The sequence below is a fragment of the Vanderwaltozyma polyspora genome, genomic scaffold, assembly GCF_000150035.1.
Source record: "Vanderwaltozyma polyspora DSM 70294 KpolScaffold1030 genomic scaffold, whole genome shotgun sequence".
In the NCBI taxonomy this organism is placed as follows: Eukaryota; Fungi; Ascomycota; class Saccharomycetes; order Saccharomycetales; family Saccharomycetaceae; genus Vanderwaltozyma; species Vanderwaltozyma polyspora.
Genome location: NW_001834647.1, coordinates 24128 through 51255, shown reverse-complemented (window position 1 = coordinate 51255; position 27128 = coordinate 24128). Strand labels below are relative to the sequence as shown.

The window sequence follows — 27128 nt, the reverse complement described above, 5'->3', positions numbered from 1 at the left end:
TCACTTGCCAATGAAAATGTCAAGAGAACTACCAGAAATACTAGTAGAACACATGATAAGAAACCCAAAAAAAATGTCGAGAAGAAGAATGGTCATACAGGGGCCCATGGTGGTATTAGCTCTACAATCGTGCTTTTAAGTGACGAATTGCAAGATTTCCTAAAAGTCGAATCAGTAACGAGAACACAGGCTGTTAAGAGAGTTTGGGAGTATATCAAATTAAACAACCTCCAAAATCCAAACGATAGGAGAGAAATCCTATGTGACTCGCTTATGGAACCTATCTTTGGCAAAAAGGTTACAATGTTCACTCTTAATAAAATATTAGCAAGAAACATGTATAACCAAAATGATGTTATAAAACCTAAGCCAGTAGAGAAAAGAAAACGGGATTTGGGTAGAGAAGAAACGACTAGAAGAAGAACCAGAAGAAGAACCAGGTCTTATAGTATGTCCTAACACTATTCCATTTGATAGAAATATCAACTTTAACAATGCATTAATCTAATTCTAATAATGATTCCGATATTTAGCTATATACAGCAATTAATTTTATAAATTTTAATGAATAACGAATATAAATCTATTGTATTTTTATTTTTCTAATGTTTACTTCATTGTTTCAAATGACTAGAATATAAAACTACTAATCCAATTAATACATTCTATCAATCTTTTTGTCGTCAGATCATTTGGCATCTTATAAATGATCTTTCTCCGTACTAACCAAGATATCTGATGAGATACATAGTGCGAAGCAACGGCCGTGAAACAAATTCAATTAAACATTTGATTTAGATCAAAATCCTACGAAGGCCTTGAAACTTTGGGATATCAATATACTGATGATTAAAATATTACTTTTTAATTAAGTACTTTTGCTGTATGATATCCCATTAGTTATCGTAGTTGTATGTATTGTATGATATTGAACTCTATTTTAAGTTTGTTTTAGTCATTTATAACAAGATTTAAATCCTTTGAAATAAAGACCATATCAGTTTTGGTAGACATTTTGAGTCTCTGTAATGAACAGGGTACCTCCTCCAAGTTCATCTGCTGCCTCTTCACGATCAGTTTCAACTAGTACGTTTAGTAGTGGGGATACATCACTTTCCATAGATGAGCTTTATACACCAAGGGTTGACCAAAATGAAACTTATCAATATGTATTGAAAATATTGATATTAGAATATATAAATGAACCAAGATTCAGAATTATAGGCAATCAGGTAAGAAATTTATTGCAAGAAGATGCGATTGGTAATGGCAATAACAATAGTATTGCTTCGGAACAAGCTATATTACAGGTAACAGCCGTGTCATTAGAAACATACCTTATGAATGTGACCATGAACAAGATTAAAGTCTCAGATGTATCCTTTAGACGATCTCTATTAAAGTTTTACAATGATATGTATTTGAATCCTTCTACTTCAAATGTTATAAAAGATATGAACAGATTTGAAGAATTATTCATATATTTCACAAAAATTGCTAATAACGAAATCAATAAAATTAATCAAATTCAGAATAATAATGTACAAGAAGAGTTATACAAGCAAATTCAGTTGTTTGTGAATTTAATAATTTTACTGTTACCCAGTAATATTGATAATAGCTTTAAAGAAAAATTAAATCAACTTAAGGAAGTACTAAATCCTACTGGCACTTCTTCACGTCAGAATCGTTATTCTATTGATTTAAGTTCGAATGTAAACAAAAATGCTAATGCTGATAAAGTGCGAACACCAACATTTAGGATAGAAGAAATAACACATTGTTCTTATTTAATGGAAATATTTAATATTCCAGCAATCAAATTTCAACAAGATATCATTAAAGTTATGAATGAATGTAAAAACGAGATATATATAACTGAATTAGAACATATTCACCAAAATATTTTACGTGATAATGGATCTTTAATTAAAGAGGATTTTCAAGATGAAGACTCTTATTATAACTGGAAAAATTTCGAATTACATGAAATAAAAAAACTATCAGAAAAATTTGAAATGAAAACAAATCCTGGAAATAACCATCAACTTAGCGCTAATACATTAATTCCAACCAATGCTGAAGATTTATATGTTTCTCTAGTTTCTCTGGTTCTCGAAAGAGAACTGTCAAGAAATCAAGTTAAGTTAGAAATTTCAAAAGATGCTGCATTTTTTATCTTTAAAATTGTCAAATACTGGAGACTTGATTTTCCAACTACTATGAGTTCCTTAATTTACTCTGCAGCCAATTTTAAGGTGCTGAAAGGAAACTTAATAAATTCTTCAATGATTGATCAAGTTTTTACTGTAATTTATAACAGGATTTTATATGATGAAAGATTTAAAAATAGTAACACATGGAATATTCGCGATAAAAGAAGATGGCTTTCTAATCTTTTATATACATCAAATCAGTGCATCAATTCTATTTGTACTTTATTGTCCAATCTGTTTGATGAAAAAAAGCCAAGGTTTTCCGACATACTGTCATTTTATTATTCTTTTATTGAAGGAGATCCTTCATATCTTCAGTATAAAAAAAACGATAATAATATGCTTAACCAATGGTGTAAAAAATTTAGAAGAGTAATCTTTAAAGCCACGGAGAATTATTATATTTCTTTAATTGATACCATACCAAGAGATAAATCTATACAAATTGAAAATATACAAGATATTGCTGAACAAATTTTACTTCAATTACAGGCCTTGCAAAAAAAATATAAGAAGCCATTATTTGATAAAGTAAATATTCCTATTGAGATTTCCAATTTTCTTATAGAGGCTGTGATTTCCGACATTCCTACTATAATTGAACGGATTAAAAAATATCGACATGATACAGCCCCATCAAATGCCTTAAGTACATATATGATATTGAGCGAATTACGTTTTGTTTATTATCAAACACAGCCTAACAAATCATTTCCATTATCTTTGGAGAAGCTTTTCATCAAATACTTATTATCATTGTGTAATAATACAAGTGAAAAGATTACTGAAGTTGTGCAAACTTCTTTATCTAACGAAGAATGGGTTAAAATTAATGATACTACACCATATAGTTCCTCAGTTCTTGACATTTTCAAAATGTTAAATGAATCACTTTCGATTTTCATCAACTTGAATTGGGAAAACAAATATCAAATTGCCAAAATAATCACTTTCTTATTAAAGTCATTTTCCGATAGCATTCATTTATATTCTATGACATTACTCCAAGTTATAGATTCTGATTTATCAAGAGATGTTGAAGATTATGAATTCAGGAATTTAGAATTGAAGGAATCCATCACCTTGTGTAAAATTAACGCTGAAAAAAAACAGAAGACCTGGTTTTTCAGTGAAATGAAAAAGGCTTTAATCTCAGGCACCATTGAAATTCCAAGACCATATGAATACACACGCAGGACATGTGTAATTCTTAATAACTTGGATGCGATGATTTCAAAAGTTAATGATTTAGGTGAACAGTTTAAAGCGGAAGAGATTTCAGCAACTGTACATAAATTTGAGAAAGAAAAGAAACTTGCTGAATCTCAGAATAAAGTACATGATATGCATTTAATATATTCATTAAGAGTAGTTGCCGCTGAAAATTTAAAACCATTAAAAATGAATGAAATTCCAGACGTTTTTGTTTCAATTGTCAATACAGATGAATCTAAGGAAATATCAAAAACCAATATAATTTCTAAAACATATAATCCTGTATGGGATGAAGAATTTGAACTGGAAGAAATCAAAGGTAATACATGTTTGCTTTCCTTTAATATTTGGCAAAATTATTCATCTCAAAAATTAAGAAGATCAGAAAAATATGAATTATGTGGAAAAGCAACCCTTCTTTTAGATTCAAAAAAATTCAAAGATGACGGTTTACCAAGTGATATTATACTAGATTTAGATACGCAAGGTAAGCTATTTTTGCAAGTATCATTAGAAAATGAACAATTGGATGCATTATTTTGTATTGGGAGAGCATATAGAACTTTTACAAGGGCTCGAGATAGAGCAATAAAGCAAATTGTTCACAAGTTTTCTGATTTTATAACATTTACATTCTCTCGCGAGACATTAAAAAATGTTGTTTTAAGAGCCAAAGGTTCAAAATCGAAAGATTGTTACTATGATCCTTTAATTCCATTATTTGACTATTTGAATGCCAATTTGAATATACTAGCTTCAGAGTTGACACAGGAATTACTGTTCAAAATCATCATAAATGCATGGATAAAGACCTTACATGTAGTTGACTCTTTATTGCTTCCTTCTTTATCAGTTGTAAAACATAAAAAGCATGTGGCCAATAATGGTAAGAAATCGATTTGGGATGATGCCAAAAATCTCAGTTTAGGAACTAATGATCAAATCCCATCATTTGGTAGACCGCTAACACAATTTGAAGTTGAATTGATATTTATGTGGATTGAAACATTATGTGTTGATTTTTTCCACAATGGTGGAGAAGGCCCTCCATTAGTTGAGTTAAAGAATGGTTATTATCAAAAGATAATGCTAATTCCAGCATTTTATGATAAATCAATTTTAGAATTGAAAAGAGAGATAGAAAGGATGACTCCGATGTACATGGACTATTTAAACAAACAATACTCAGTTATATCCAAAAATGAATATACTACAAATAGACTGAAATCTATTGCAAGACAAAAGACGATTATGGCAAATTCCTCTAAAGTAAAGAGAAAAGAAATAGCAGATGTAATTAAAAAGGAATCAGAAGACCCCCTTGAAAGGATGTCAGAGACGTTTGATATCATTTTACGATGTTTGATAGCTAAAGGTGAAATACAATACGTTCAAACTCAATTGAAGCATAGAGCAGAAGTTAAAAAACAACTTGCTACAGAAAGTCTAGTTGCAGCTGCTGTACGTGGTGAGAAATTAAGATAAATTTGATATTTATCTTAATTAAATAGTTGTACATAGATAGGTAATAAGGCTGTTAAGTGTTCTCGTTAAAAAGGGCATAAAACACTTTAATGTATACCAATAAATAGTTCTGCCTATTAGATATATGTTTGTCATGAATAAATGAAGAGAAACATAGTTTAAATATGGGAAATAAAAGGACTAGTTTTGGTTTAAAAACTTTAATTAGAAAGTATATATTTATATATTGTATGCAATATTTAACATAAAACAAATGTTAACGGTTGAGAAAACTGGTAGTAATATTAACAGGGAAGAAAAGAGAGGGGAAAAGAGAGAAAAAGGAAGAAAGGGAAGGAGTGTGTACGATGCTATGAAGTTAATTCACTTCAAACAACGCTACCTACCACCTATGCAAAAATAATTTACAGAAATTATCGTCTTCTAAAGATAGATAAAGCTGGATCCTCATCATTACAAGCCTTCTTAATCAAATCAAAGATCCCATTATTATCAGTCTCCAAAGTATAAATACCATATAAACCAACAGCTGTTCCACCCAGTAAAAGATAATTTGCTAAATTATGCCATACACCAAATTTTCTCTTTGGGATATAATCTATAATACAACTCTTGAATTCATACTGCAAATAAAACAAAGCTGACGTTGCAAGAGCACCGTCCACTAGGGGGTGGAGTTCACCACCAGTTGCAGCTGCATATATAGCATAAGAAGTTAAAGGCAAAACTGTAGCAGCAGTAACACGCTCATAAGACCAATGGTAAGACCCATGAAACATATTCGACTCAGGAGGTTTAAAAGACTCATTGACATCACCTGTAACACCACCAGGAGGAGAAGGAATAATCTTTAACTTGTCAAATGCTTTCTTAAAAGATATAGATCGTTGCTGTTGCTGTTGTGAAATAAGCAATGACATCTTCATAAAATTCCCATTGTAACATCTTAGCCCACTAAGACCAACTCGAAACCCAGAGGATAACATATTCACTCGAAATAAGATAATTTTAATCACACAGAGATCTCACAATTCTAATCCCCTGACAATTCAGAACCAAGTAAAACAAGAAATATCCAAAAAATCATCAATGCCTCTTATTATACCTTTCAAGTTTTGAACTTCGAACTGGATCAAATAATTTTTCAATATCTATTCGATATCGTCCTTAAAAGGTGTCAGAAATGCGGATGCGACAGGAAATGGAACTATATAAAAGGGACAACCAATACAAAAATAACAACGACACAAATTAACTGTCACCATTGGAGTTAATGAATTGAATGAAGAAATAAGAGTTGGTGGCAGTTAATTACTTTGGTATATTTTTTTAAGGTTGATATTTGAAGTTGTAATCTAGTTCTTTATTTATTGGTGTGCTAGACGATAGGATATACATTTTGAGAGAACGAGAGGATGCCTTTAGTTGATACTATAGAGACCTTTTTTGTTGGACAGAGTTCAACGTTTGGAGAGTGGACTCCTAAGGATTGGGTTTATGTTGGTGCACGAATCTTGATTTTGTTGAATTATTTTATTTGGGATACAGTTGTTTATTTTGAAGTTAAGTTATTGCGGTTACTCTGTTATGGGAACTTCCATAGGAGAGCGATTGAGATCAATGGGAAAATTTGGGATAATGTTCCTATCTTGGGAAATAAGGCTAGGAAGGTTTTGCCTTATATTTTATATTTTATTGACAAATACCTTTTACCGTTTCTGGAGAGAATTTCAAATTTGATTCGACTTTATTATCAATATCATATCGTTGAGATGACGATTAAAAATAAAAAGAACTTGAAGATATTTGTTACTGGAGACAGTGAAACGTTAGAGTTGTTTGATGAAGGAGGTCAGATGACAACATTACTGTTGTCAAACCATAGATCTTTGAACGATTTTGCGTTGATAAGCTATCTAGTTCAAAATACACATATTGTGAAATTGAATAGAAGAAGATTCCTTAATAATTTGAGAATGATAGATAAGATGAACTTCCCAAGGGTTAATTTTATTAGTTGGGGGAAGATATTCAATTCCCCAGATGTTTCATTACTTAAAAGTATATTGATTAATGATGAGAATATTACTATTACTAATAGAAATATCAAGGAACATTTGGTTAAAAATGGGAATCAGGTATTAGTTTTATTCCCAGAGGTTAATATTTTAACTACCGAACTCTCAATTGTTCAAAGAAAATTAAACCAAGAATATACTTTTGTTGCTAAATTTTACAATGTACTGTATCCGAGATTCAAGAACTTTGTCGAAACAATTGCTTGTTTTGCTAATATTAATAACGTCAAGAGGCAATCTCAAAATAATATAATATTGGAAGGTAAAACATTTATTCATAATAAAATGGAAAAATTTGTTACAAAAATAAGTTCTTCAAGTAAAGCAACGGATGTAGTAAATGAAGAAGTATTGAAAAAAAATCAAGTCGTGCTGGGTCTATCTACTTTACTAAAGACACAATTAATGAAAGATTCAAAAGATGAGACACTACCTTTTGCAAACGATAGCGAAAATGAAGGAGGAGAAAAGGAAATCAACTCAGAATTGCTGAAACATATCAAAATTAACAAGAATCTTTATGATCTAACTATAATATATTACAAACCAAAATATACAGATAAGGCACATGACCATGTGAATGGAAATTTGAAGTTGCACGAAGGATACCAATTGGAACAAATCGACCCTTCAATATTAGAAATGTTGAAACCAGAAAGTAAAAGTTCTTTGTTATCACCTATTGTTATAATGATTCATATTAATCGTCACGATATTACAGAACTATTGCCAGTTAGAAATCATGCCCTTGAGAAATGGCTTGAAGATCAATGGAGAGCCAAGGATAAATTAATAGATTCTATAGATAGTGGGATTAAAGTTACATAATTTAATACTTTTATTTTATTAATTACAACAGGAAAAATATAAAGGAAACTAATAATTTTATAAGTATTATATATGAGTTTCTGACAATTCCTTAGCTAATTCTTCAACTTGTAATGCTATTAATTCCTTTTCCAAGTGGTCTACATCGACGTCTTCCAATTTTTCGTCTTCGTCTTCTTCTTCTTCGTCTTCTTCTTCATCTTCACTATCAACTTCTTCAAAATCATCCAAGTCTAAGTCTTCAAAGAATTCTTGTAAACTGTCTAATGCTTCAGAGTCTTCTTCTAACCTGTTCCCGTTCAACTCTAATGTCTTCAAGTTTGGCAAGTTCCCTTTTTCTAATGCAGGTAAAAATGAGGATTCTAAAGTCTCTTGAACCATTTCATTATATTCAAATCTCAATGTTGCTAATTTGCCGAACTTCTTTTCTTTTAAAACTTTGAAGACAGCGTCTGAACCAACACCTTTCAATAAACAATCATTTAAATTCAATTCTTTTAAGGATTCCGACCAGATTGGCAAAGCAGAAGCAAAGATCAAAGAGGCATGCTTAGTGAAAGTGTTATCTTGTAAATCGATGATTTCCAATTTTTTATTATGTTGTAAACCGTAATGGATCAAAGTAGCAACACCTTTTGGTCTTATACCATTTTGGTATAACTTTACAACCTTTAAACCATCACCATGACTCTTCAAACCCAAAGCTAGGTATAAAGAGGAACCATTTTCTAATCTGTTTCTACCACAGATAAAAGTTTCCAACATTGACTCTTTATTTTCTATCTTGTTTTGAGACAACTTAAACAAAGCCTTACCAATTCTTTCACCAGCAAATGGACCCATACCATTGTTACTTAAGATTAAATGTTTCAAATGAACAGCATTTGCAATATAATGTTCTAATTGATCAATAGTTCTTAGACCAAAAGCATTATCAGATAAGTTCAAAATTTCCAATTTTGGACACTTCAACAAAACTGGTAATAAAGCAGTCAAAGATTCAACAACTTCATCAACTAATCTAGAAGTATACAAATCAGCAAAGTTAATTTCTTTGATATTTAATCTTATTGAATCATGGGTATCAATAAATTTTGCTAAAGCTTTGGAAGCTTCAATACCAATAGTGTTACCAGAAAAATCCAACTTTGAACATTTTTCTAATTTAGATAATTCATCAAAATATGGCTTGACATCATCTTCAGAATTCAATTTAAGAGCTTTACCAGCAATTGAATAAACTTCCTTCTCTTCATACACAGGAACAAAATCTAAAGTTGCCATTTTTTAATTTTAATTAACAAGATTCTGCAGTTGTTGGTTCTTCTTCGGATCAATAGAGATTATAAAACAGGAATCAAACAATATCCTCAAATATACAATGACCCAGCAATAGTAATCACTTCCTCTGATCGTATCGAGAGAACTTAATCCAATGTTAGATCAATTTGACATCTCATCAAATTATCAAATTTTTTTCAACTTTTTAAAACCGATGGACCTTTTCATTACACTCAATATTTGAAAACTTGATAATACACAGAAGAGAGACGGCTAATGAAGATAAAGATTATGATGACAGTAATAAAAATAAACAAGAATATTGTATAGAAATAAGCTATTGATATGAAATTGTAACGCTTATTGTCGAAATTTGTTTTATAATTTCAAGGAACTTGTTTGTTGGTTAATACGACAAGTTTTGATGGAATTACATCCCTTGCATGTTTAGTTGATTTTAGTTATATAATATTGAGGTACTGAAGATTGCAATAAGTATTCAGGTAATCTATAAGCCAGTTATAAGTACCGATAAATATTAAAGTGATATTTACTTGTTTAGTATAAATATTACTATCAAATAAATATATACGATTCTCATAAGAGGCAAAGTATCTGTTTCTACCAAATTGTACTATATAGATATGATTGTAAAGGTCGTCAATTGGCAAAGAAAGGATGCGGTCCTTGGACAAACGTATTGGGGTCGGTATTGGACCTTAGAGTTATGATTTGAGTACAAATCTGTTTTGTTTATAAGCATAAGTTGCACTCATCTCGACCAGATGCTTTTAAGACGTTTGTGTCTATCACGTGATCCAGTGGATATCACGTATAAAGATCAAAAAGTTCAGGTATGAAATTAAAGATCTGGTTAAAAGAATAAGAACTGGATCGATGTTTAAATGAATTGAGTCCTGTTGTAAGCTTATATTGGGATCTAAAGGGCACTGTAAGCTAGAAATATTGATGGGGATCTCACAGCACTCGATTCCCGAGGTAAAAGAGCCTTCTATTGGATATGCATTGAGCGAAAGAAAGGCAAAGTTATACCAGGTGAACGATTTGGGTCCACCAGATATGGTGACTATGGTTAAGTATATATCCAAGACTTTATCTCCTAGTTCCTCTCATAATGATGTTAAAGCTTCAAACGGCTTGAACCATGGAGGTGAGAAACTTTTGGGAAATGTAGGTACCTATTTCAGCGTAGTAGGAGTTGATACATCTGATCCATCATCCGTGGCTGTCTTCCTGAAGGATGTTGTTGATTGTATATCTGGCCAACCTCAAAATTGGTATGGAAAATATAAAGATTACAAAGTTTATAAGATATCCCTCTCTTCTTGGAATGCCTTCAAAAATTGCGATATGAATGTTATTATACATTTGCCAGGAACATTGAAAACTTTTGTTGTGGATATTAATGGTAATGAAGCCAACGTAGAAGATAGTGATGATGACTTGGTGAAACAATTATGGATAGAGACTTTTGTAAGTGGAATGGCTCGTTCATTAATGTCAATGAAAGATAATGCTGAAGATGGCGAGGTACAGTCTATCGTAGAGACAATGGTCCTAAACCCTTTAATCACTGGACAAATCAATACATCGGCTGCAACATTTATATCCTTATTTCCAAAAGTCTATGAGGATGGTACAATTTTGGGAGCACCTCCTCATGTACTAAACGTTACGAAAACAAATAATTATTTAGTGGAAACTTTAATTGAAGTGGTGAGGTTGACTGGTAATATAGATATATGTAGAGATATGCTATTGGGGATGAAATATGAGTATCCAGAGATAGACATTGTTTTAATAAAAGTATTACTAGTATCTGATTTAGAAATTGAAGCAATTAGATTAATTCATGATTTCTTATTAACTTTTGATGATATTTTCGAGAGAACTGAAATTATCTATAAATCCGAAGTGCTTGCCATTCAAGCTATTTTTTTGCTAAATAATAAACACGATTATGCATTTGCAAGTGAAATTGCTCAATTAGCAATTGATTACTGTCCTCATGAGTTTATGCCTTGGTATTTATTAACAAAGTCCTTTTTAAAATCGAATGACGTCAAAAATGCGTTGATTACAATGAATTGTGTTCCAATGGAAAATATAAAAGGATAAATATATGTTGAAAAGACTTTTCGGTGCAGTCAGTCAAGAAAGCTTACATTTGCCTCTACCAACTGACGTCAACTTAGAAGGAATTAGCAAATTAGACGCCCAATTAATTCGAGAAGAGCATAAAACTGCAGATGCTTTATTAGTTAGTCTCACCGGCGCAAAATTGAAGCCGATATATCATATGGTCTATGGGTTAATTTCTGAATTGGTTCAAATCTTAGGCTGGGAAACGTTAATAAGGTATAAAGACAAGGTATTTTTAAAAGAGAAACCAATTGAGCCTGAAGTTATAAACAAACAAACTGTTAAAGTTGTTCATAATTCAGACGGATCAAGACAATTATGTCAAGAATGGTTAGAAAATTTATTTCAAGTATTGCATGAAGATATACAGTTTTATATGCTATGGCAAAATGAAGCACAATTACTTAAGGGTAAAAATGAAGAATACGGGAGAAGCACTATTGAATGGGAATTATATGGATTATGTGCACGTCGGCTCGGATACTACCCAGAGGCAGCAATGGCATTTCAAAAGGGCTTATCTCAAAGGTTTTCATCAGGATGCGCAAGAAAATTACTTGAATTATATATTAGGGAAAGCACAAAACTGAGGAATAGTACGACGTCACCAAATGCAGAACTAAAATCATCAATAATTAGAGAGGAAATTGAAAAGATAGATGAATGCATATTATCATTGTGCGTCAAAATAATGTGTTGGAATCATCGTTGGTATATTGAATTTTCCACAAAACTAATTGAATCAATGGGAACAGTCATTCAAGATATGGGCATAACCAAAGTTTCAAACGATATTAAATCAAGTTTCCCAAAATCAGTATACAAACTATCAAAAACAAATTTACTAGATTTCTTTACAAATTTTACAAATAATAAATTTGATGCATGATCACTTACTCCTAGTGTTTTTTTTGTGTTTATCTTTGTATTTTTTATTTTTTGTTTCTTTGTTTCTTTGCTATTATTGAACTATTTTGACATTATAACTTAAGCCTCCTCATCCTCCTCTTTCAGATAGGGAACACATAGACTCAATCTTGGCATTCATATTAATACCAGAACAACAGAAGAAGAAACTATAGAGATTTCTACTAATACACCCAAGTTGATAAGCTAGCATCTTGATGTCTGCTAATATCATGCATTAACTATAACTCATATGTGCCTCGGTAAATTTTATTCTAAATTTAGAATCAAATATTTCTGATCTCTCTCCGTCGTTTCTTTTTCGTTTTTTTTTCGCTTTCGAAACAGAATTACGCAATTAAGCAAAAGTTCCTTTTCTTTTATTATTGAAAAAAGTTTCAGCAGATAGCAAACAGGTATCAAACAAGTCTAAGATTCATTAATTAAAATAATGATTAAAGGTTATTGAATAATCTTTTAGATGAATCTTATCGATATATCGATTATATTTAATGAAATGGTTTTTCTTTGAAAGTGTTAGTAACTACTTTGTTTAACAAGATACTGAAAGATAAAGTAGACAAAATAAAGTTGAGGATAGAACAAAGGTAAGACCTTTATCGATAAAAGTCAAGCTTATATTCTATAATTTATGAATCATTAAAAATGGTTTTGTTATTGACTGTTTTATTACAAGCATTTAACTTTATCACTACAGTTACTGCAATTGATTTAGATGTCAATTCAAAAGATTCAATATGCGCTGCTACTTCCTTGATTCAAGGTGGTATGCTGGATTATTATGAAGGTACTAGATATGGTGGTACTGTTGGTATGTTTCAACCTCCATATTATTGGTGGGAGGCTGGTGAAGCATTTGGAGGTATGATTGAAAATTGGTTCTTATGTCAAAATGACACTTATCATGATATTATCTATGATGCTTTATTGGCTCAAACCGGATCAAATTATGATTATGTTCCTGCTAATCAAACTTTTGTTGAGGTAATGATGATCAAGGTGTTTGGGGGTTGACTGTTATGGATGCTGCAGAACGTAATTTTACTGCTCCTTCTGATGGGAAGCCAGATTGGTTAGCAATGGCCCAGGCGGTTTTCAATACCATGTATGCTAGATGGGATTCTGCTAATTGTGGTGGTGGTTTAAGATGGCAAATTTATACTTGGAACAGTGGTTACAACTATAAGAACACTGTTTCCAATGCTTGTTTATTTCAAATCGCTGCAAGATTAGGTAGATATACTGGGAATGATACTTATCTAGAAGTTGCTGAAAAAGTGTTTGATTGGTTAGTAGATGTAAATTTCGTTGTCTTAAATGATGAAGCTAACGTTTTCGATGGTGCCAATATTACCTCTAATTGTTCAGCTGTTGTTAAACTTGAATGGAGTTATAATCATGGTATTGTTTTAGGTGGGTTGGCTTATATGTATAATGCAACAAACGGTACTAGTAAATGGGAGTCAGGCTTAACTAAGGTTCTAAATGGTGCAAAAAGTATTTTCTTCAAGAATAATATTATGTATGAACAAGCGTGTCAGGACCATAATACTTGTAATACTGATCAACGTTCCTTTAAGAGTATTTTTTCAAGAATGTTAGGTTTAACAAGTGTTCTAGCACCATACACCAGTGATACTATAACTCCTCTAATTCAAGCAAGTGCTGAAGGTGCTGCTAAATCATGTGACGGTGGTACTGATGGTCATACTTGTGGTTTAAATTGGAACCTAGGAACGAATGATGGCAAATATGGTTTAGGTGAACAAATGTGTGCTTTGGAAATTATGTCTAACTTATTGATACTAAATAGACCTGCCCCATATACTATGCATAATGGTGGTACATCTGTAGGTGACCCATCTGCTGGTTTAAATGCTACCAGCACCAGTGTTTTATCAAATAATTTAGATATTAAACAAAAAGATCGTGCGGGTGCCGCAATTGTCACAGCAGTGATCTTATTTGTTCTTCTAGGTGGTTCAGTTTGGATGTTGTTCTAATATTTCATTCTGATCTGAAACTTTATGTTTTAATGTGGGGATAGGCATTTCATGGTAATTTAATGTCATTATTATAAAATTAGAATTAGAGACTACATATCTCTTTGCATGAATATTATTAAATATTTCATATCACAATTTAGGTTTATTTTCTATTCTTATTACGATTTCTTGAAGTCGGTTGTGTTTTCTAAGGGTGTTATTCCTTTATATACTATATAGTTTATGTTATATATATTGTCATAATCGAGTAACGCAATACATAAAAGTGTAATATTTTATTTGATTTTTTCTTAATGACGTTTTCTTAACATAACATATCAAATTTTTTGACTTTGTAAATTCTATTGTTCTTGAACCTTCAATATTTGATCAGCCATATCGACAACAATTTCTTCTAAATCTTTAAAAATATAACCCAATAGAGCCTTAGTCTTCTCGTTATGGACACGACCTCCTTGAGGTAACTCGCTATTATCTGCAGGTGCAATCTTGCCCTTCAATTGAGGGAAACGCTTGTTCATAATATTGACAATATTTTGCTTAGTGAATGAAGCATTTGACAAGATCAACCTTTTACCAGTTAACTCATCATTATGTAAAGAACAGACATGAGCTCTTGCTACATCACGTACATCAACATAACTACCAAAAACAGATTTATCAATTTCACTTTCTGTTGGAGCAAACATAGCTTCCTTGATGATTTCACATGAGGAATTCAGTTTACCCTTGGCGTCTTCATCAAATTTCTGAGGACCAAAGACAAAAACTGGGTTGATCGTAGTTAATTTAAAATCAACAATACCTTTATTCTCTTCTAAGAAGTTCCAAGCAGCTTTTTCTGCAAATTTCTTTGAACCTGAATATGCAGCAATCCCATTTTCCTGAGCTTGCTCCCAAGTAGTTGGGTTCCATGATTGTTCTGTTAAAATTGCAGTTGGATTTGTTAAATCCATCATGGCAGCAATTGAAGAAGTTATAACAAATTTCTTCACAGATTTTGGAGCATATTGCTTAATTGATTCAAGGATACCTTTAGTACCATTAACAGCTGGGATTAAGATATCTTTTTCAAAATCATCTGCAGTAAAAGTAACAGGTGAAGCCATATGAATCACATAGTTAATTTCATTAGCATGATTTTTAATTACATGATCAAAAGCAGATAAATTAGCAATATCTTCAACAATTTCAAAAGTTAAATCCTTATTATAATTAAATTGTTTCTCTAACTTAGCAGCCTTTTCCTTTGATCTAACAGTACCAATTACTCTGTAATTTTCCTTTAACAAAAGGTCAATTACATGTAATGCAATGTAACCAGTAGCACCTGTAACTAAAACACTCATCCTGCTATCAAACTAATAGATCGATTGATGTTAATCTGGCAGAGACAATTAATAATTCAATATAAGTTAATATAATTTATAATTTAATTTGAATAAAACTCTATTTATATTAAACTATATCAACTTTCATTGATTAAATAAAGGGATGGTGGGTAGTTAATGATTAATAATCAAATTTCAGTTAGCCTGCACGATCAATAAATTGACAATACCGTCATTAAATCAATTAATAATCAAATAGCAAATAGCAAATATCAAATGCCTTGTTTGGAATTGGATATTTCTTTCTTATTTTTTTTTTGGTGCTTATGGATATTGATGTTTTCTTGTTCTAGTTGTTTTAGTTATCGATAGATACGGATAAGAATAGAATGGAATAGAATGTAATAGAATGGAATAGAATTCATTGTTTAATGGTTTTGACCATATTATAGATTACGGCGATTTTCTTGTTAGTGTAAATGATTGCCTTGCATATTTGTTATTTTGATCCGGTGTTGTTTGTTAATCGAGTTTATTATAGAATAAGTATGTGTTGTTATTTGTGTACATCCATGGAGATTAATTTGAGTTAAAAATATATCTTGTTGCATTGTATACGTTTAAACTCTTTGAGTTCCTTTATTTAGATTAGTTTAGGATTAAATATTGCATATCTTTAATTAAACAAAGTCAAGTCTACTTGTCTAATGTTGTCACTGCAAGAATTGTGATACTCAATGTTTGAATGTCTGTACTTGTGAGATAATATGAAGAATTGTGAAGTATCAGCTGGTTGAGATTCTAAGATAGGTTACATAATTGCTATAATTGTTTTTACTATTATATAATTTGAAAGCTTGCATAAACTTTTATTTGTTTGTTGAATTAAACATCAGAGTGAACAGTTTCTTATGAAGCTGTTTTGTCATGATGTTGAAGACCTTTATTAGAAATATGTTATGCTAAAAAGAAAAGCTGTCGTTCCTTAATATATTAATCATAAGGAACCCAAAAAAAGAAGAAACAAAGCACTCACGGTGGGGGTCGAACCCACAATCTTCTGATTAGAAGTCAGACGCGTTGCCATTACGCCACGCGAGCTTAATTTCTTGAAATATTTAGGATACGAGATTTATTGAAATACCATTTTCCTTGCACATGATTTCCGCATGACCAACTCAAGTCACGTGTGTAATGTTAAATGTAAATTCTTCAAATTAGAGACGTATGTATTATTGTAAAAATGTCAAGAGCTGTAAGCTTTGATGTAAGTAGATAGATATACGTTTGTTGAAATTGTTGATCATTTTTAATAGGTGACATATTTCTTAAATTATATTTCTCCGTGAGGATTTTATATATAATATAAAATAATAATATAAATATGTAAAGGTAATCTTGGAAATCAGATTATCCTAATATTGAGATTAGTGTCCGTATTTATACGTTTAATCTTCGATCCCACAATCTTATAATTACCAATCATTTATTCTATGTCAGAATTATGAGGTAACACGTGATATATACGTATTACGACATTATTCATATAGGATAAAGAAATGTTACTTTACACGAAAGTATTACTGACGCTGAAAACTTTTCCAACACTTTATATAAGAAATGACAAGATCTTAATCGACACTTGTCATGTTAATTATATTCCCATGTGTATATTATATACTTTAATACACCGGATCAATATCAACTTATTAAGAATGTCCTTGGAAATAAATAAAGAATCTATTACTATGAACGATTCGGTAGAAAATACACAACATAATTCTCTACATTCTAACAATTCCTTGCACTCTCACTCAAGTATTTTATTCTATTGGTAATTTACCAATAATATTCTTTTTATTTTGTTTCTAGAATGTTCTACAGTATTGCAAACAATCAATAACCTGATTGTTAGTAATTACCTGATTAGTTATTGTATACCATATTAATAAATTGATTTATGTTACATTATCATAGATATATCTATGACGTCATGAACATCTTATAAAGTAGTCACGTGTGAGTGGAAATAAGGAACATTCTGGAACCTTCTAGGTCAGAACACAATTCCATAATCTTAGTATTGTTAAACAATTATTAATAAGTCCTTTGCACATCACTACTACTGATGTAATTGATTGTTGTCAATTCCTTGGTTATAGTTTATTTTTGTAATCATTAATTAAAATTACTAACTAACATTTCTAATCATAATTGTTAACTAACCTTTCTAATCATAATTAATTATTATGATTGCCAATGATAACCTGACATTAATAATCATATCAATAAACCATTGGATTCGTAATCTTCGATTGTACCTTATCATTGCAATAAATACTTATTGCTTTATAACAATATCCTGTAAACCTACAACTATATTACCTATTTTTTAGGTCACAACATCTCATCTTGTAACAGAGTAGCCTATATAACATAAATAGTTTTATACTATTCAGATGTTAACTTAATTTCTGAGTTATTCATTATAGTAATTTAATTAAGATGATTTTGAAGTTATAACATTTATTTATTTCTCCTTTTAGTCTGATCTTGACTATTTATGATTGCTTTAGCTGGAGTGTTATCTCTAACTAATTTATTTTTGACACTTTTGCCAGATAATATTTCCATTAACCTCTTCAAACTATTAGTGATAGTGAAGTGCAAAGAACTTATTAATAATTGTCTAATAAAACTAAGATTATGGAATTGGATCTAAACATATAAATAGGACATGATATTTTGGAATATCGAAGTATCATCTGTTCAATTTATTATTATATATTTATTTAGTTCAAATATAAGACTCCACAGGGAAATAAATATATACTATTATAACTTCAAAATCATCTTAATTAAATCACTATAATGAATAACTCAGATATTATGTTAGCATCTGAACAATTAATTGTAAAAAGAAGACTAAGGCATAACACAAACTAAAAAGAGCAGAAATATTAATCTAGAAGATAATATTTTACTCTTACGTTTAGAAAGCAAGTTTATAACTATATATTCACATAATTTAAACACTTACCTATTTCTAAATAAAAATCGATAACCCACATTTTAATAGTCAGGACAAATATCTGAGGTATAGTTACTAACCATACTTATTCCTCACGTGATACCTACCCTAAAATCATCTTTTAACGCAATATTCCTAGAACTCTTTTAATAAAAATCGATACATTCACCTTGTACGAAATACAATTGATAGTGACTTAAACTTTATCTCAGAGTATCCAGGATGAAGTCACAACAAAATCATCTAATACGTTAAAAATTACACGTGCATGACAACTCTGACTGGGCTGATATCTTGATCCTAAGCTTTCAACAAATAGAAGCCTTGTTGGCGCAATCGGTAGCGCGTGTGACTCTTAATCACAAGGTTAGGGGTTCGATCCCCCTACAGGGCTTTATTTTTTGCTTCTTATTTATATGAGAATCAAATGAACAATGCAATAAAAAATGAATAATAATATCACCGTCATGGTTTTATTAATGAAGGTTTTTACTTATATTTTGGTATAGTTTATTCTATTAACATCTATATATTAAGCCTATCATAATACTTAATCTAGTGATAGTAATAGGTAAATGATTCTATTTCTACCTTTGTTGAAGTATGAGAATGCAAAATCAAAAAAAATTAAATGAGGGAAGAAAATGTTTGAAATGTCAATTTTATAAATAGCCAAATGGTCATTGTGGCCATATCCTTATTTTTTTTATTATTTTTATCTTATCTTCTTAATATATTGTTTTCATTACCTTTTTGTTTGTTGTATGTGAATGAATGTTTACAACAGGGATGAAACTAGTTGAGTACAAGTGTAAATCAAATTACTAGCTTCCATATATGTTTCATACATTATTTTATAAAAGTCATAAGAGAGAAGTTTCAAACTTTCACTTTATTTTTTCCATATCACTCGATTTCTTCGTCTTCAGAACTAACATCAATTTCGCTTAATTCATCAGTTGATATATCACTTAATTTATCATCTTCATTATTATCATTATCATTACCATATTCTGTATCATGTTCATAACCCATTTCTTCATCTTCTTGTTCTCCATCTACATCTACATCTAAATCCTCGTCTGAAGAATCAGAGTTAGAAGAACCAAAAATTTCGTTATATTTTTCACTTGTTGCATATTTATCAATGTATTCTTTAATTTTCTGTTCATACAAAGTCTTATCATGTAGTTGCAAACCTGCTGCTTCATTATTCAAAGGATCACTTCCATTTGGTTCTTTCAACAATCCAGGTATCATCCATTCTACAATATTCAACAAATCATATAATGGGGACCAAGTAGAGTTGATGACATCCAAACAAATTGAACCAGAAGCAATATCAATGTTTGGATGGAAAATTTTATTAACAAATCCGATACTTGGAGATTTATAAGGATAATTGTCAGGTAATTCTACATGCAGCCTCCAACATCCATTCTCATAAGGAGTATCTTTTGGCCCACAAAATTTGACATAGAATTCTTGCATGTTATCATTTACCAATTCTACATCGTGATCACTCATGAGAAGTTTCATGACATCGGTTTCAATTCTTCTTTTTGAATTCCCACTAAACAAAACATATAATTTATTCAATCAATCGAAATAATAGTTAGTAAGGTATTTCAACATAAAAACTTATCAGAGTCCCCATATATATATGTAGCCCTTTAAATAAAACCCCACACAAAAAAATAAAAGCGTGGACTTCAAATCAAACCGGATCAAAAAATATGTAGCTTTAAAAGCATGTATTCACAGAACAAATCAATTGACCCAATAACCAATAGTACATACCTCATCGATATTAAGTATTATATAATAAAAGTTTCTCAGTTACGCAATCAGAAATAAATAATATTTTATTCTATCTTGACCAAAAATGAAGCAAAAATAAAACAAAAATAAAATCAGATAAACTACAACAATAGATTTCAGAAAACCCAAGCTCACTTTCACAGTTCCTGTTGCTGTTATTCTATAAACAACTTTAAACTTAAACTTTAATGGTTCTAAAATAGTAACTATCTCTTATTTTAATAGTTTAAACTGGTGAGTAATCCAAATTTAAGGTGGGAAGTTTAGCTATGATATGGGGACAAAATGTAAGGCAGGGTAATTTAATTTTGATCGATATACCAACTTGCTATATAAAGCATCGAGTTGAGAAGAGATGTGATGGAACTATTCTCAAAAGACTATCGTTCTTCTGGGAATGCTATTTAATATATCTCTTAGAGTGATTGTTCTGGTATTTCCCTTCTTTTGGTGGATATTGCTTAACAAGATCATATTTTTATCAATATGAAGGTGAAAATTCATGACAATAATAGTAATGATGATGATGATGATGATACAATTACTTTTAAATATTTTATTTAATACTATTTATACTTTTGATATTTTTGATCTATTATTACATGATATGGACTGTGGTTTCCTTACCCAACTATACTCGTTCTACATGGGTGACGCCAAGATAGTTTTGTAAAGCCGAGTGCTTCATCAATAAAGCATACATCTCCTAACCTATTGCGATCTCTTTTTTGGTTCAAACACAAGTGAATAATTATCCTTCATCAAATGAAGGAACAGGTTAATCGCTCTCTTTTTTTAGGGCCTCTATTTGCTCTTTCATAGATTGCAATGTCCTTTCTTGTCTCTTGTCGTTGACTATGGCTCCATGTTTCTCTGAATCATCCAACAACTGAAACAATTCACACATATTCTCACGATATGATAGGAGCTGATACGCCGATAATGACCTTAACGTAATGTTATTGTATATCTTAACTGCTGTATTTTCATTCATATTACTATATTTCAATGTTTATCGACCAGTATACAGATATATATGAATATTAAACCTAATTCTAACCAGCTAAAGTTATTTTAAACAAAAGAGTGTAATACAACAAAACCCACTCACACTTGAAAACTAGTACCAGCAATTATTTATCCCACTTTTTAGATACCTGTTTGTATACTTTTGTTTTTTCAAACTCTTCACCTTGTTCTACTTTCCATATTACATTTTCTAATATTTAAATATTTGATGGGAACGCTTCTTAATGAAGTATTGAAATATTTCAACTATATTAAGATATAACCAAGAATCAAGAGGAGGTTTAATATTTATAAGACAAGCATATAAAGGTCAATTGGTCTAATATTGTGGTATTACAGTTTACAATTGTTGTGTTTATTTATTTCATAGATTTTAGTTTGATTTGGACTGATTTGTTTTGGCAAGAAGACGTATAAAGATAATGGAAAAATTGGGTTTACATGACTTTATAGGTTCTACTTTATATGTATCAATTGATGATAATAGGTATATCAAAGGTACTTTGGTTGCGTTAGATTCCCAATTGAACTTACTTATGAACCACGTTCGTGAACAGAATGGCGAGGGTTCTAACTTAGTCCAAAGGGCAATGGGTTTAGTCAGTATTCCTCAGAGTACTATTAAATCGATAAAAATCACTGAAGATGAATTAAATAACATTGTTGAGTTCAAACACAATTTTATAAAATCAATTGTTTGAGTTTAATGAAATTTTTGTTACATGAATATCTTTTTGATACGGTTTTCTTCATATTACAAATTTAAGTTCTAATAGTTACCTAGTCATAATAAACGCATTAATAGAGATCATTTGACTCCTTTCCATTAAAAAACATATAAATACTACAAGGGATATTATTTTTGATATCTCTTTTCAATAACTTGGTTTTGAGTTCAACATTTATTAGTTGTATCGAAATATGTTAAACATAAAATTTAACATACCAAGAGGTAACTATAACAATGACAACTACTACTGATTTATTATTGAAAAACAATCAAGAATTATTTAAAAAAGCTAGCCAACATCAATTGACTAATGAGTGGTGTTTGGGTACTTTAAGTGATCGTGCTTTATACATTTATTTGGCTCAAGATCTAATGTTTTTTGAAGATTCCTTTAGATTAATTTGTAAAACCACTTCCTTAGCTCCAGATGCTGATAGTATGATGACTTTGGGTAGAAAAATCGGATTCTTTGCTAGTGATGAAAATACTTATTTTAGAGACTGTTTAAAATTACTTGCCCCAAGTGTCACTGAAGAAGAAAGAAAAAAGTTCACGAAAGTGCCATTGAAGGAAGTCTCAAGATACTTGGATTCCATTAACGAAAAATTCAATGACAAAACCTCTAAATACACTTATCCAGCTTTGATTACTTCATTATGGTGTGCAGAATTAGTCTATTTGAAGTGGGCAAGAGATTCACCAAGAGCTGAAAACTTGCACTGGAAATACCAAACATGGATCGATTTACATGACGGTGAACATTTTGAAACCTGGTGTAAGTTTTTAGAAGAGGAAGTCAACAAATACTCGATCGAAGAAGTTCAAGAAGCTTTTGCAAAAACTTTACAATTAGAATACGAATTCTTCCAAAGTTGTTATGAAGCATAGTTTTTAATTATTTATTGTTCATATATTTTTCTATAGACAACCGATGCATCTTGTGATAGGTTGAACGATTTTATATATATTTCTAACCTTTCATAAAAGGTTAATCCGTTCCATTTATCAGAATTGATATCATATTTGGGTATTCCAAGTTCTTCGATGATGCATCCAGCTGCTACATTACCACAGATACTGGCAATATGGATATCATTAGTTAATACATATCCAATTGCAAACCCACCTAAGAATGAATTGCCACCTCCAGTTGGATCGATTACTCTGTCACTTGTATTGCAGTGATAGGCTGGATAGTGGATGATGTCACGCCGATTGTCTATCTGTTCAGTTAATACCAAACTTCCAAGTTTACCACACCTTAAAATACATATGCTACTAGGTTTTAGAATTCCACCAAACTTTTTTATCAATATTTTACACTCATCTATATATTTAGGCTCTCTTACATTGAATAATCTTGCTCCTTCTTCAGCATTAGGTGATATAAAGATCAGTTCATCTCTATTTAAGATCGAGATATATCGATCAAGGTTTTCGTGAATGCAATCACTTGGTAATGGTTCCCATATAATTAAATTGTTAGCATCATTTGGTAATTCCTTCAGAATTGACAATGTTCTGTCCCCTGAGGAAACTAAATGTATACATTTTGCAGCTTGAAGATTAGTTTGGCCAAATAATTCAATCCAATCTGAGACACTGATTTGTCTCTTCTCCGTAACGTATTTAAAATCTCTTAGATCATTCAACCTATACTCATTGAGACCTCTTGTTGTTCTTCTTGAAGAGTCTTTTCTAAAGGTGACACCAGTTCCAAAACCTTTAATTTGGGCTGTCAATTCGTCTGGGAAGTCAAAACCTTGATCAACAATCCACTTAATTCTCCTTTTAACTTCCTGTGAAGGGGATACAATAACTGCCCCTATCGCTGCATATGTGCCACCACCACCAGGGATATTAGTATATCTATCACCATTATTTTTTATAATATCATCAATGATGAACATACCATTGGTAGTCAACAAAATGTCATCTTTATCCATAGTGGCCGTCAAAGAACTCCGTTACTATAAATTGTATTAATACCAATCTTCCAGATCAAATATATCAACTACATATATCCCCTGGTCTTATAATCCAAGTTAAGTTGTTGTTGTCAATTGTCAACTTAACTTATTTGAAATTTCTACATTTATTTCAGGGAAGGAGTACCTTTAAAATTATATTAAAGTCTTTGAAATGCTTGTTGTCGATGAGATAAATCTGGATTGAAAAATGTCAGTATTATACCACCTAATCTGGCGAGTTATGGTTGATTGAAATCATAAATGATATTTATGAGTTGTATTAAATAAAACAAAGTAAAGTTTATGAATTATTATCATTGAAATTTATTCTATTTATTTACACGGAATGTACATACATATATGCTAGTCATTTGATAACCATTATAGCTCTAGCAATATGATTAAATGAATATCTTATTAAACATGGAGGAAATGAAAATGTCTTGTGTCTCTCTTCAAACTACAGATCTTTTTGAAATATGTGAGCCAAGTTAATTGTTTTCTGTGGGGCATCTTCTGGACGGTTCCATTCTTCAGGAAACTTGTAATTGTGTTTTTTCTTACGTAACATTTTAGCAGTTGTATGTCTTGTATCTAATGGAACATCACTGAAGTCATCTTTAGATATATCTTTAGCTTCTTTTAGAAGCTTTTGTAGTACATCATTCAAATAACGAGCATTTTGTGAAGCCTCTGGAAATCTTTCAGTTGACATTTTAAAAACATCAGTAATATGATCGTATCTAGTTTTTGCCAATAGACGGAACTTATGTAATTGCTTACTGTTCAAACCTAGGCTACTTGAATTGACTCTTAAAACAACCTTCTTTTCAGCAGGATGCTCTTCACCAATATAAGTGGTATAACGATAAGTAACTGGAAATTGCTTTTTAGAAGGAGGTTTATATTCTTGACGGAATTGTGCCAATAAAGGTAATTCATATGCAGCTAACCTATTGTAAAATCTTTGCTCTCTATGTTGGTCAACAAGATCCTGAGCTGGAGAAGGCAATTCATCATATTCGAAAGGTTGAATTACTTCATCTGAATTCCCTTCACCACCATTGATATCAATAGCAGCTTGTTCACCTTTATAATACAAATTCTTGATATTCCCTGGAGAAACACCAGTATGTTCAGAAGTGGAAATCAATGCATCTAATTCTTCTTTACATGGTTTATATTCAGATCCCAGTTTTACCATTCTTTCTTTATACAAACTAAAAATAGTTTCAGCAGGTAACCCTTTCCATTTAGCAGGTTCAGTATACAAAGGCAAATTATTAAGTGACTTTGGAGTCCTCTTAAGAGCTTTAGAAGCACTACCAATGTGACGTACTGTTATTCTACTGAACATCTTTCCAACTTTAGTTTTCTTCAAATTTATTAACTCTTGTTGAATTGCAAATAATTCAATAGAAACACTTCAAAATCAAACCAGAACAAATTTCTACAATCAAACACAAACTGCAGACCCTCAATAATATTCTATTGACACCTTGTTGACCATATGGACCACTTATTTTAACTACAATTCACCTTAAATCTGTTATCTTTAATGGTGTTTCTTAAATATTTTTCCAATTTATCAAACCGTTCAATGATCAAATTTCAGCAATAAATTTCGATATACCTCGTAAATGATGATATTGAATTTTATTTTGGAAACTAGAATATCAATCATAAGCAAAATATAAAAATGAGGCAAAACAAGGCCATAATCAAAGACAATAACTAGTCAATAGAAGATGATTGAGTAGGTCTATTGATAAAATAGCATCAGTTATTGATTATTTTTTGTAGTGAGAGTTCTAGTTCTTTTTGTTCCGGTTTTATTTCCTGTTGTTCCAACTCTGTTTCAATTTTTATTTGTTTAAATTTTTGATTGAAAGTAATTTAATCATATTGCATCTCATCTAAAAGTTGGTATAATTAGGCAAGATGGGAAGATTAGGAAAGCGTGGTAAGGCTCCATTAACTCCGTTTCATGAACGTTTATCTACCCCATCCTCGATTTTGTCGTCAGTTTTGAATACTTTGGAGTTATCTTATGATACCAGTACAAACACCTTAACAGGTACATCAGTTGAGAAAATACCTGAAAAGAAGACTTTGATAGAACTACAGAAACAGTTGGATAATTTATATGATGTATTGGAAAATGTTTCGAATGTGGATAACCGTTATATACAGAGATTTAAAAATATAGATGAAAGACGTAATAAAGAAACATTGGAAAACCAAGAAGAGGAGGATAAAGAGAACAAGGGAAAACAAGAAGAGGAGAGTGTGAAAAGTGAAGAACCGGTTGGAGAACTAATAGAAAATGAATCAAAGGAAAATGAGAAACAAGAGTCTTTGGAGAATTCAGCAGATGAGGTAGAGCCAGAGAAGGAAAAAATTGATTCTGATAATGCACCTGTCACTCCTATACAAGAAGTCGAAAATGGTCGAAGTGGAAAAAGAAGTAGAAGATAAATCTACCACTGAAGGAAAACCAGACAAAATAGTATCAGATACTGAAAAGAGCATATTGAAGATTTAAACGAAGAAAAGAAAAAGAGGCCATTGGAAAATGAGGAAGGTGATGAGGAAAACTGATAAAAAACCTAAGAAACAAAATTTAAATCGGTTACTATTTTTGAAGAGAATGAAAACCAAGGAAGAGGAAAATAAAAAACCAAGGAAACTTTGATGGAATGAAAGGAAATGATCCCCTTGGAAAAAACCAAACTTGAATTGGATTTCCAAACTTTACCGCTGTTGTGCCAAATAGAGTTGTTTAAAAAAAGATTTGAAAAACTGGGAAAATTTTTAAATTAAAAACGGTTGAGGTTTCTCCGAAGATCTAAAGATCTCCGGGGTTTCTCAATGGACTTCCGGCCTAACACCAAAAAAAAATTTTACTCTGTTGCAGGTGAACCTTGTGGATCCCAAGAAATTATTTTGAGCGAAATATTCCCAAACAAGCGGAAATTTCCGGGTGCCACTGTTTAATGGCTCTACACGGTGTAAAG

General features: G+C 31.0%; 13 protein-coding genes, 2 non-coding genes and 2 further genes across 15 annotated transcripts in view, besides 4 other annotated features; 9 read left to right on the top strand and 8 right to left on the bottom strand.

The window, feature by feature from the left end:
• The window catches only part of TRI1, a gene marked incomplete at both ends in the record, with an annotated part of 1051 nt that extends 592 nt beyond the window's left edge, over positions 1–459 (top strand). The window contains one exon of the mRNA XM_001644224.1: positions 1–459. Within this exon, the coding sequence (XP_001644274.1) occupies positions 1–459 (459 nt within the window).
• A 569-nt stretch (positions 460–1028) lies between these two features.
• Kpol_1030p25 (uncharacterized protein) lies at positions 1029–4916 on the top strand (the record flags this gene model as incomplete). Its single annotated transcript, XM_001644223.1, has 1 exon — positions 1029–4916. One exon carries the CDS (start codon positions 1029–1031, stop codon positions 4914–4916), a length of 3888 nt encoding a protein of 1295 aa, XP_001644273.1.
• Positions 4917–5329: 413 nt separating this feature from the next.
• Positions 5330–5902, bottom strand: TIM18 (Tim18p; the record flags this gene model as incomplete). The annotated part of the gene is made up of 1 exon (XM_001644222.1): positions 5330–5902. The coding sequence occupies one exon, from the start codon at positions 5900–5902 to the stop codon at positions 5330–5332; it is 573 nt and encodes a 190-aa protein (XP_001644272.1).
• Positions 5903–6331: 429 nt separating this feature from the next.
• Positions 6332–7822, top strand: MUM3 (Mum3p; the record flags this gene model as incomplete). Its single annotated transcript, XM_001644221.1, has 1 exon — positions 6332–7822. One exon carries the CDS (start codon positions 6332–6334, stop codon positions 7820–7822), a length of 1491 nt encoding a protein of 496 aa, XP_001644271.1.
• Positions 7823–7888: 66 nt separating this feature from the next.
• RNA1 (GTPase-activating protein RNA1) lies at positions 7889–9106 on the bottom strand (the record flags this gene model as incomplete). The annotated part of the gene is made up of 1 exon (XM_001644220.1): positions 7889–9106. The coding sequence occupies one exon, from the start codon at positions 9104–9106 to the stop codon at positions 7889–7891; it is 1218 nt and encodes a 405-aa protein (XP_001644270.1).
• A 966-nt stretch (positions 9107–10072) lies between these two features.
• Positions 10073–11239: a sequence feature (similar to hypothetical protein; correction of possible frameshift sequencing error~similar to Saccharomyces cerevisiae YMR237W and BUD7 (YOR299W)).
• On the top strand, positions 10073–12155 carry Kpol_1030p21 (the record flags this gene model as incomplete).
• Positions 11241–12155: a sequence feature (similar to hypothetical protein; correction of possible frameshift sequencing error~similar to Saccharomyces cerevisiae YMR237W and BUD7 (YOR299W)).
• Positions 12156–12838: 683 nt separating this feature from the next.
• Positions 12839–13204: a sequence feature (similar to hypothetical protein; correction of possible frameshift sequencing error~similar to Saccharomyces cerevisiae DFG5 (YMR238W)).
• Positions 12839–14196, top strand: Kpol_1030p20 (the record flags this gene model as incomplete).
• Positions 13207–14196: a sequence feature (similar to hypothetical protein; correction of possible frameshift sequencing error~similar to Saccharomyces cerevisiae DFG5 (YMR238W)).
• A 344-nt stretch (positions 14197–14540) lies between these two features.
• Kpol_1030p19 (SDR family oxidoreductase) lies at positions 14541–15548 on the bottom strand (the record flags this gene model as incomplete). Its single annotated transcript, XM_001644219.1, has 1 exon — positions 14541–15548. One exon carries the CDS (start codon positions 15546–15548, stop codon positions 14541–14543), a length of 1008 nt encoding a protein of 335 aa, XP_001644269.1.
• A 1011-nt stretch (positions 15549–16559) lies between these two features.
• Kpol_1030trna2 lies at positions 16560–16631 on the bottom strand. Its single transcript has one exon. It is a non-coding gene; the product is annotated as a tRNA-Arg (tRNA).
• A 2251-nt stretch (positions 16632–18882) lies between these two features.
• On the top strand, positions 18883–18955 carry Kpol_1030trna1. Its single transcript has one exon. It is a non-coding gene; the product is annotated as a tRNA-Lys (tRNA).
• A 512-nt stretch (positions 18956–19467) lies between these two features.
• On the bottom strand, positions 19468–20366 carry UBC8 (E2 ubiquitin-conjugating protein UBC8; the record flags this gene model as incomplete). Its single annotated transcript, XM_001644218.1, has 2 exons — positions 19468–20134; positions 20362–20366. 2 exons carry the CDS (start codon positions 20364–20366, stop codon positions 19468–19470), a joined length of 672 nt encoding a protein of 223 aa, XP_001644268.1.
• Positions 20367–21160: 794 nt separating this feature from the next.
• On the bottom strand, positions 21161–21376 carry HTL1 (Htl1p; the record flags this gene model as incomplete). The annotated part of the gene is made up of 1 exon (XM_001644217.1): positions 21161–21376. The coding sequence occupies one exon, from the start codon at positions 21374–21376 to the stop codon at positions 21161–21163; it is 216 nt and encodes a 71-aa protein (XP_001644267.1).
• A 457-nt stretch (positions 21377–21833) lies between these two features.
• Positions 21834–22112, top strand: MAK31 (Mak31p; the record flags this gene model as incomplete). The annotated part of the gene is made up of 1 exon (XM_001644216.1): positions 21834–22112. The coding sequence occupies one exon, from the start codon at positions 21834–21836 to the stop codon at positions 22110–22112; it is 279 nt and encodes a 92-aa protein (XP_001644266.1).
• A 263-nt stretch (positions 22113–22375) lies between these two features.
• Positions 22376–23029, top strand: PET18 (Pet18p; the record flags this gene model as incomplete). Its single annotated transcript, XM_001644215.1, has 1 exon — positions 22376–23029. The coding sequence occupies one exon, from the start codon at positions 22376–22378 to the stop codon at positions 23027–23029; it is 654 nt and encodes a 217-aa protein (XP_001644265.1).
• An 11-nt stretch (positions 23030–23040) lies between these two features.
• On the bottom strand, positions 23041–24087 carry MAK32 (Mak32p; the record flags this gene model as incomplete). The annotated part of the gene is made up of 1 exon (XM_001644214.1): positions 23041–24087. The coding sequence occupies one exon, from the start codon at positions 24085–24087 to the stop codon at positions 23041–23043; it is 1047 nt and encodes a 348-aa protein (XP_001644264.1).
• A 484-nt stretch (positions 24088–24571) lies between these two features.
• Positions 24572–25468, bottom strand: RSM24 (mitochondrial 37S ribosomal protein mS35; the record flags this gene model as incomplete). The annotated part of the gene is made up of 1 exon (XM_001644213.1): positions 24572–25468. One exon carries the CDS (start codon positions 25466–25468, stop codon positions 24572–24574), a length of 897 nt encoding a protein of 298 aa, XP_001644263.1.
• A 584-nt stretch (positions 25469–26052) lies between these two features.
• Positions 26053–27128, top strand: part of NGG1 — a gene marked incomplete at both ends in the record, with an annotated part of 2721 nt that continues 1645 nt past the window's right edge. The window contains one exon of the mRNA XM_001644212.2: positions 26053–26589. Coding sequence (XP_001644262.1) covers positions 26053–26589 — 537 coding nt within the window.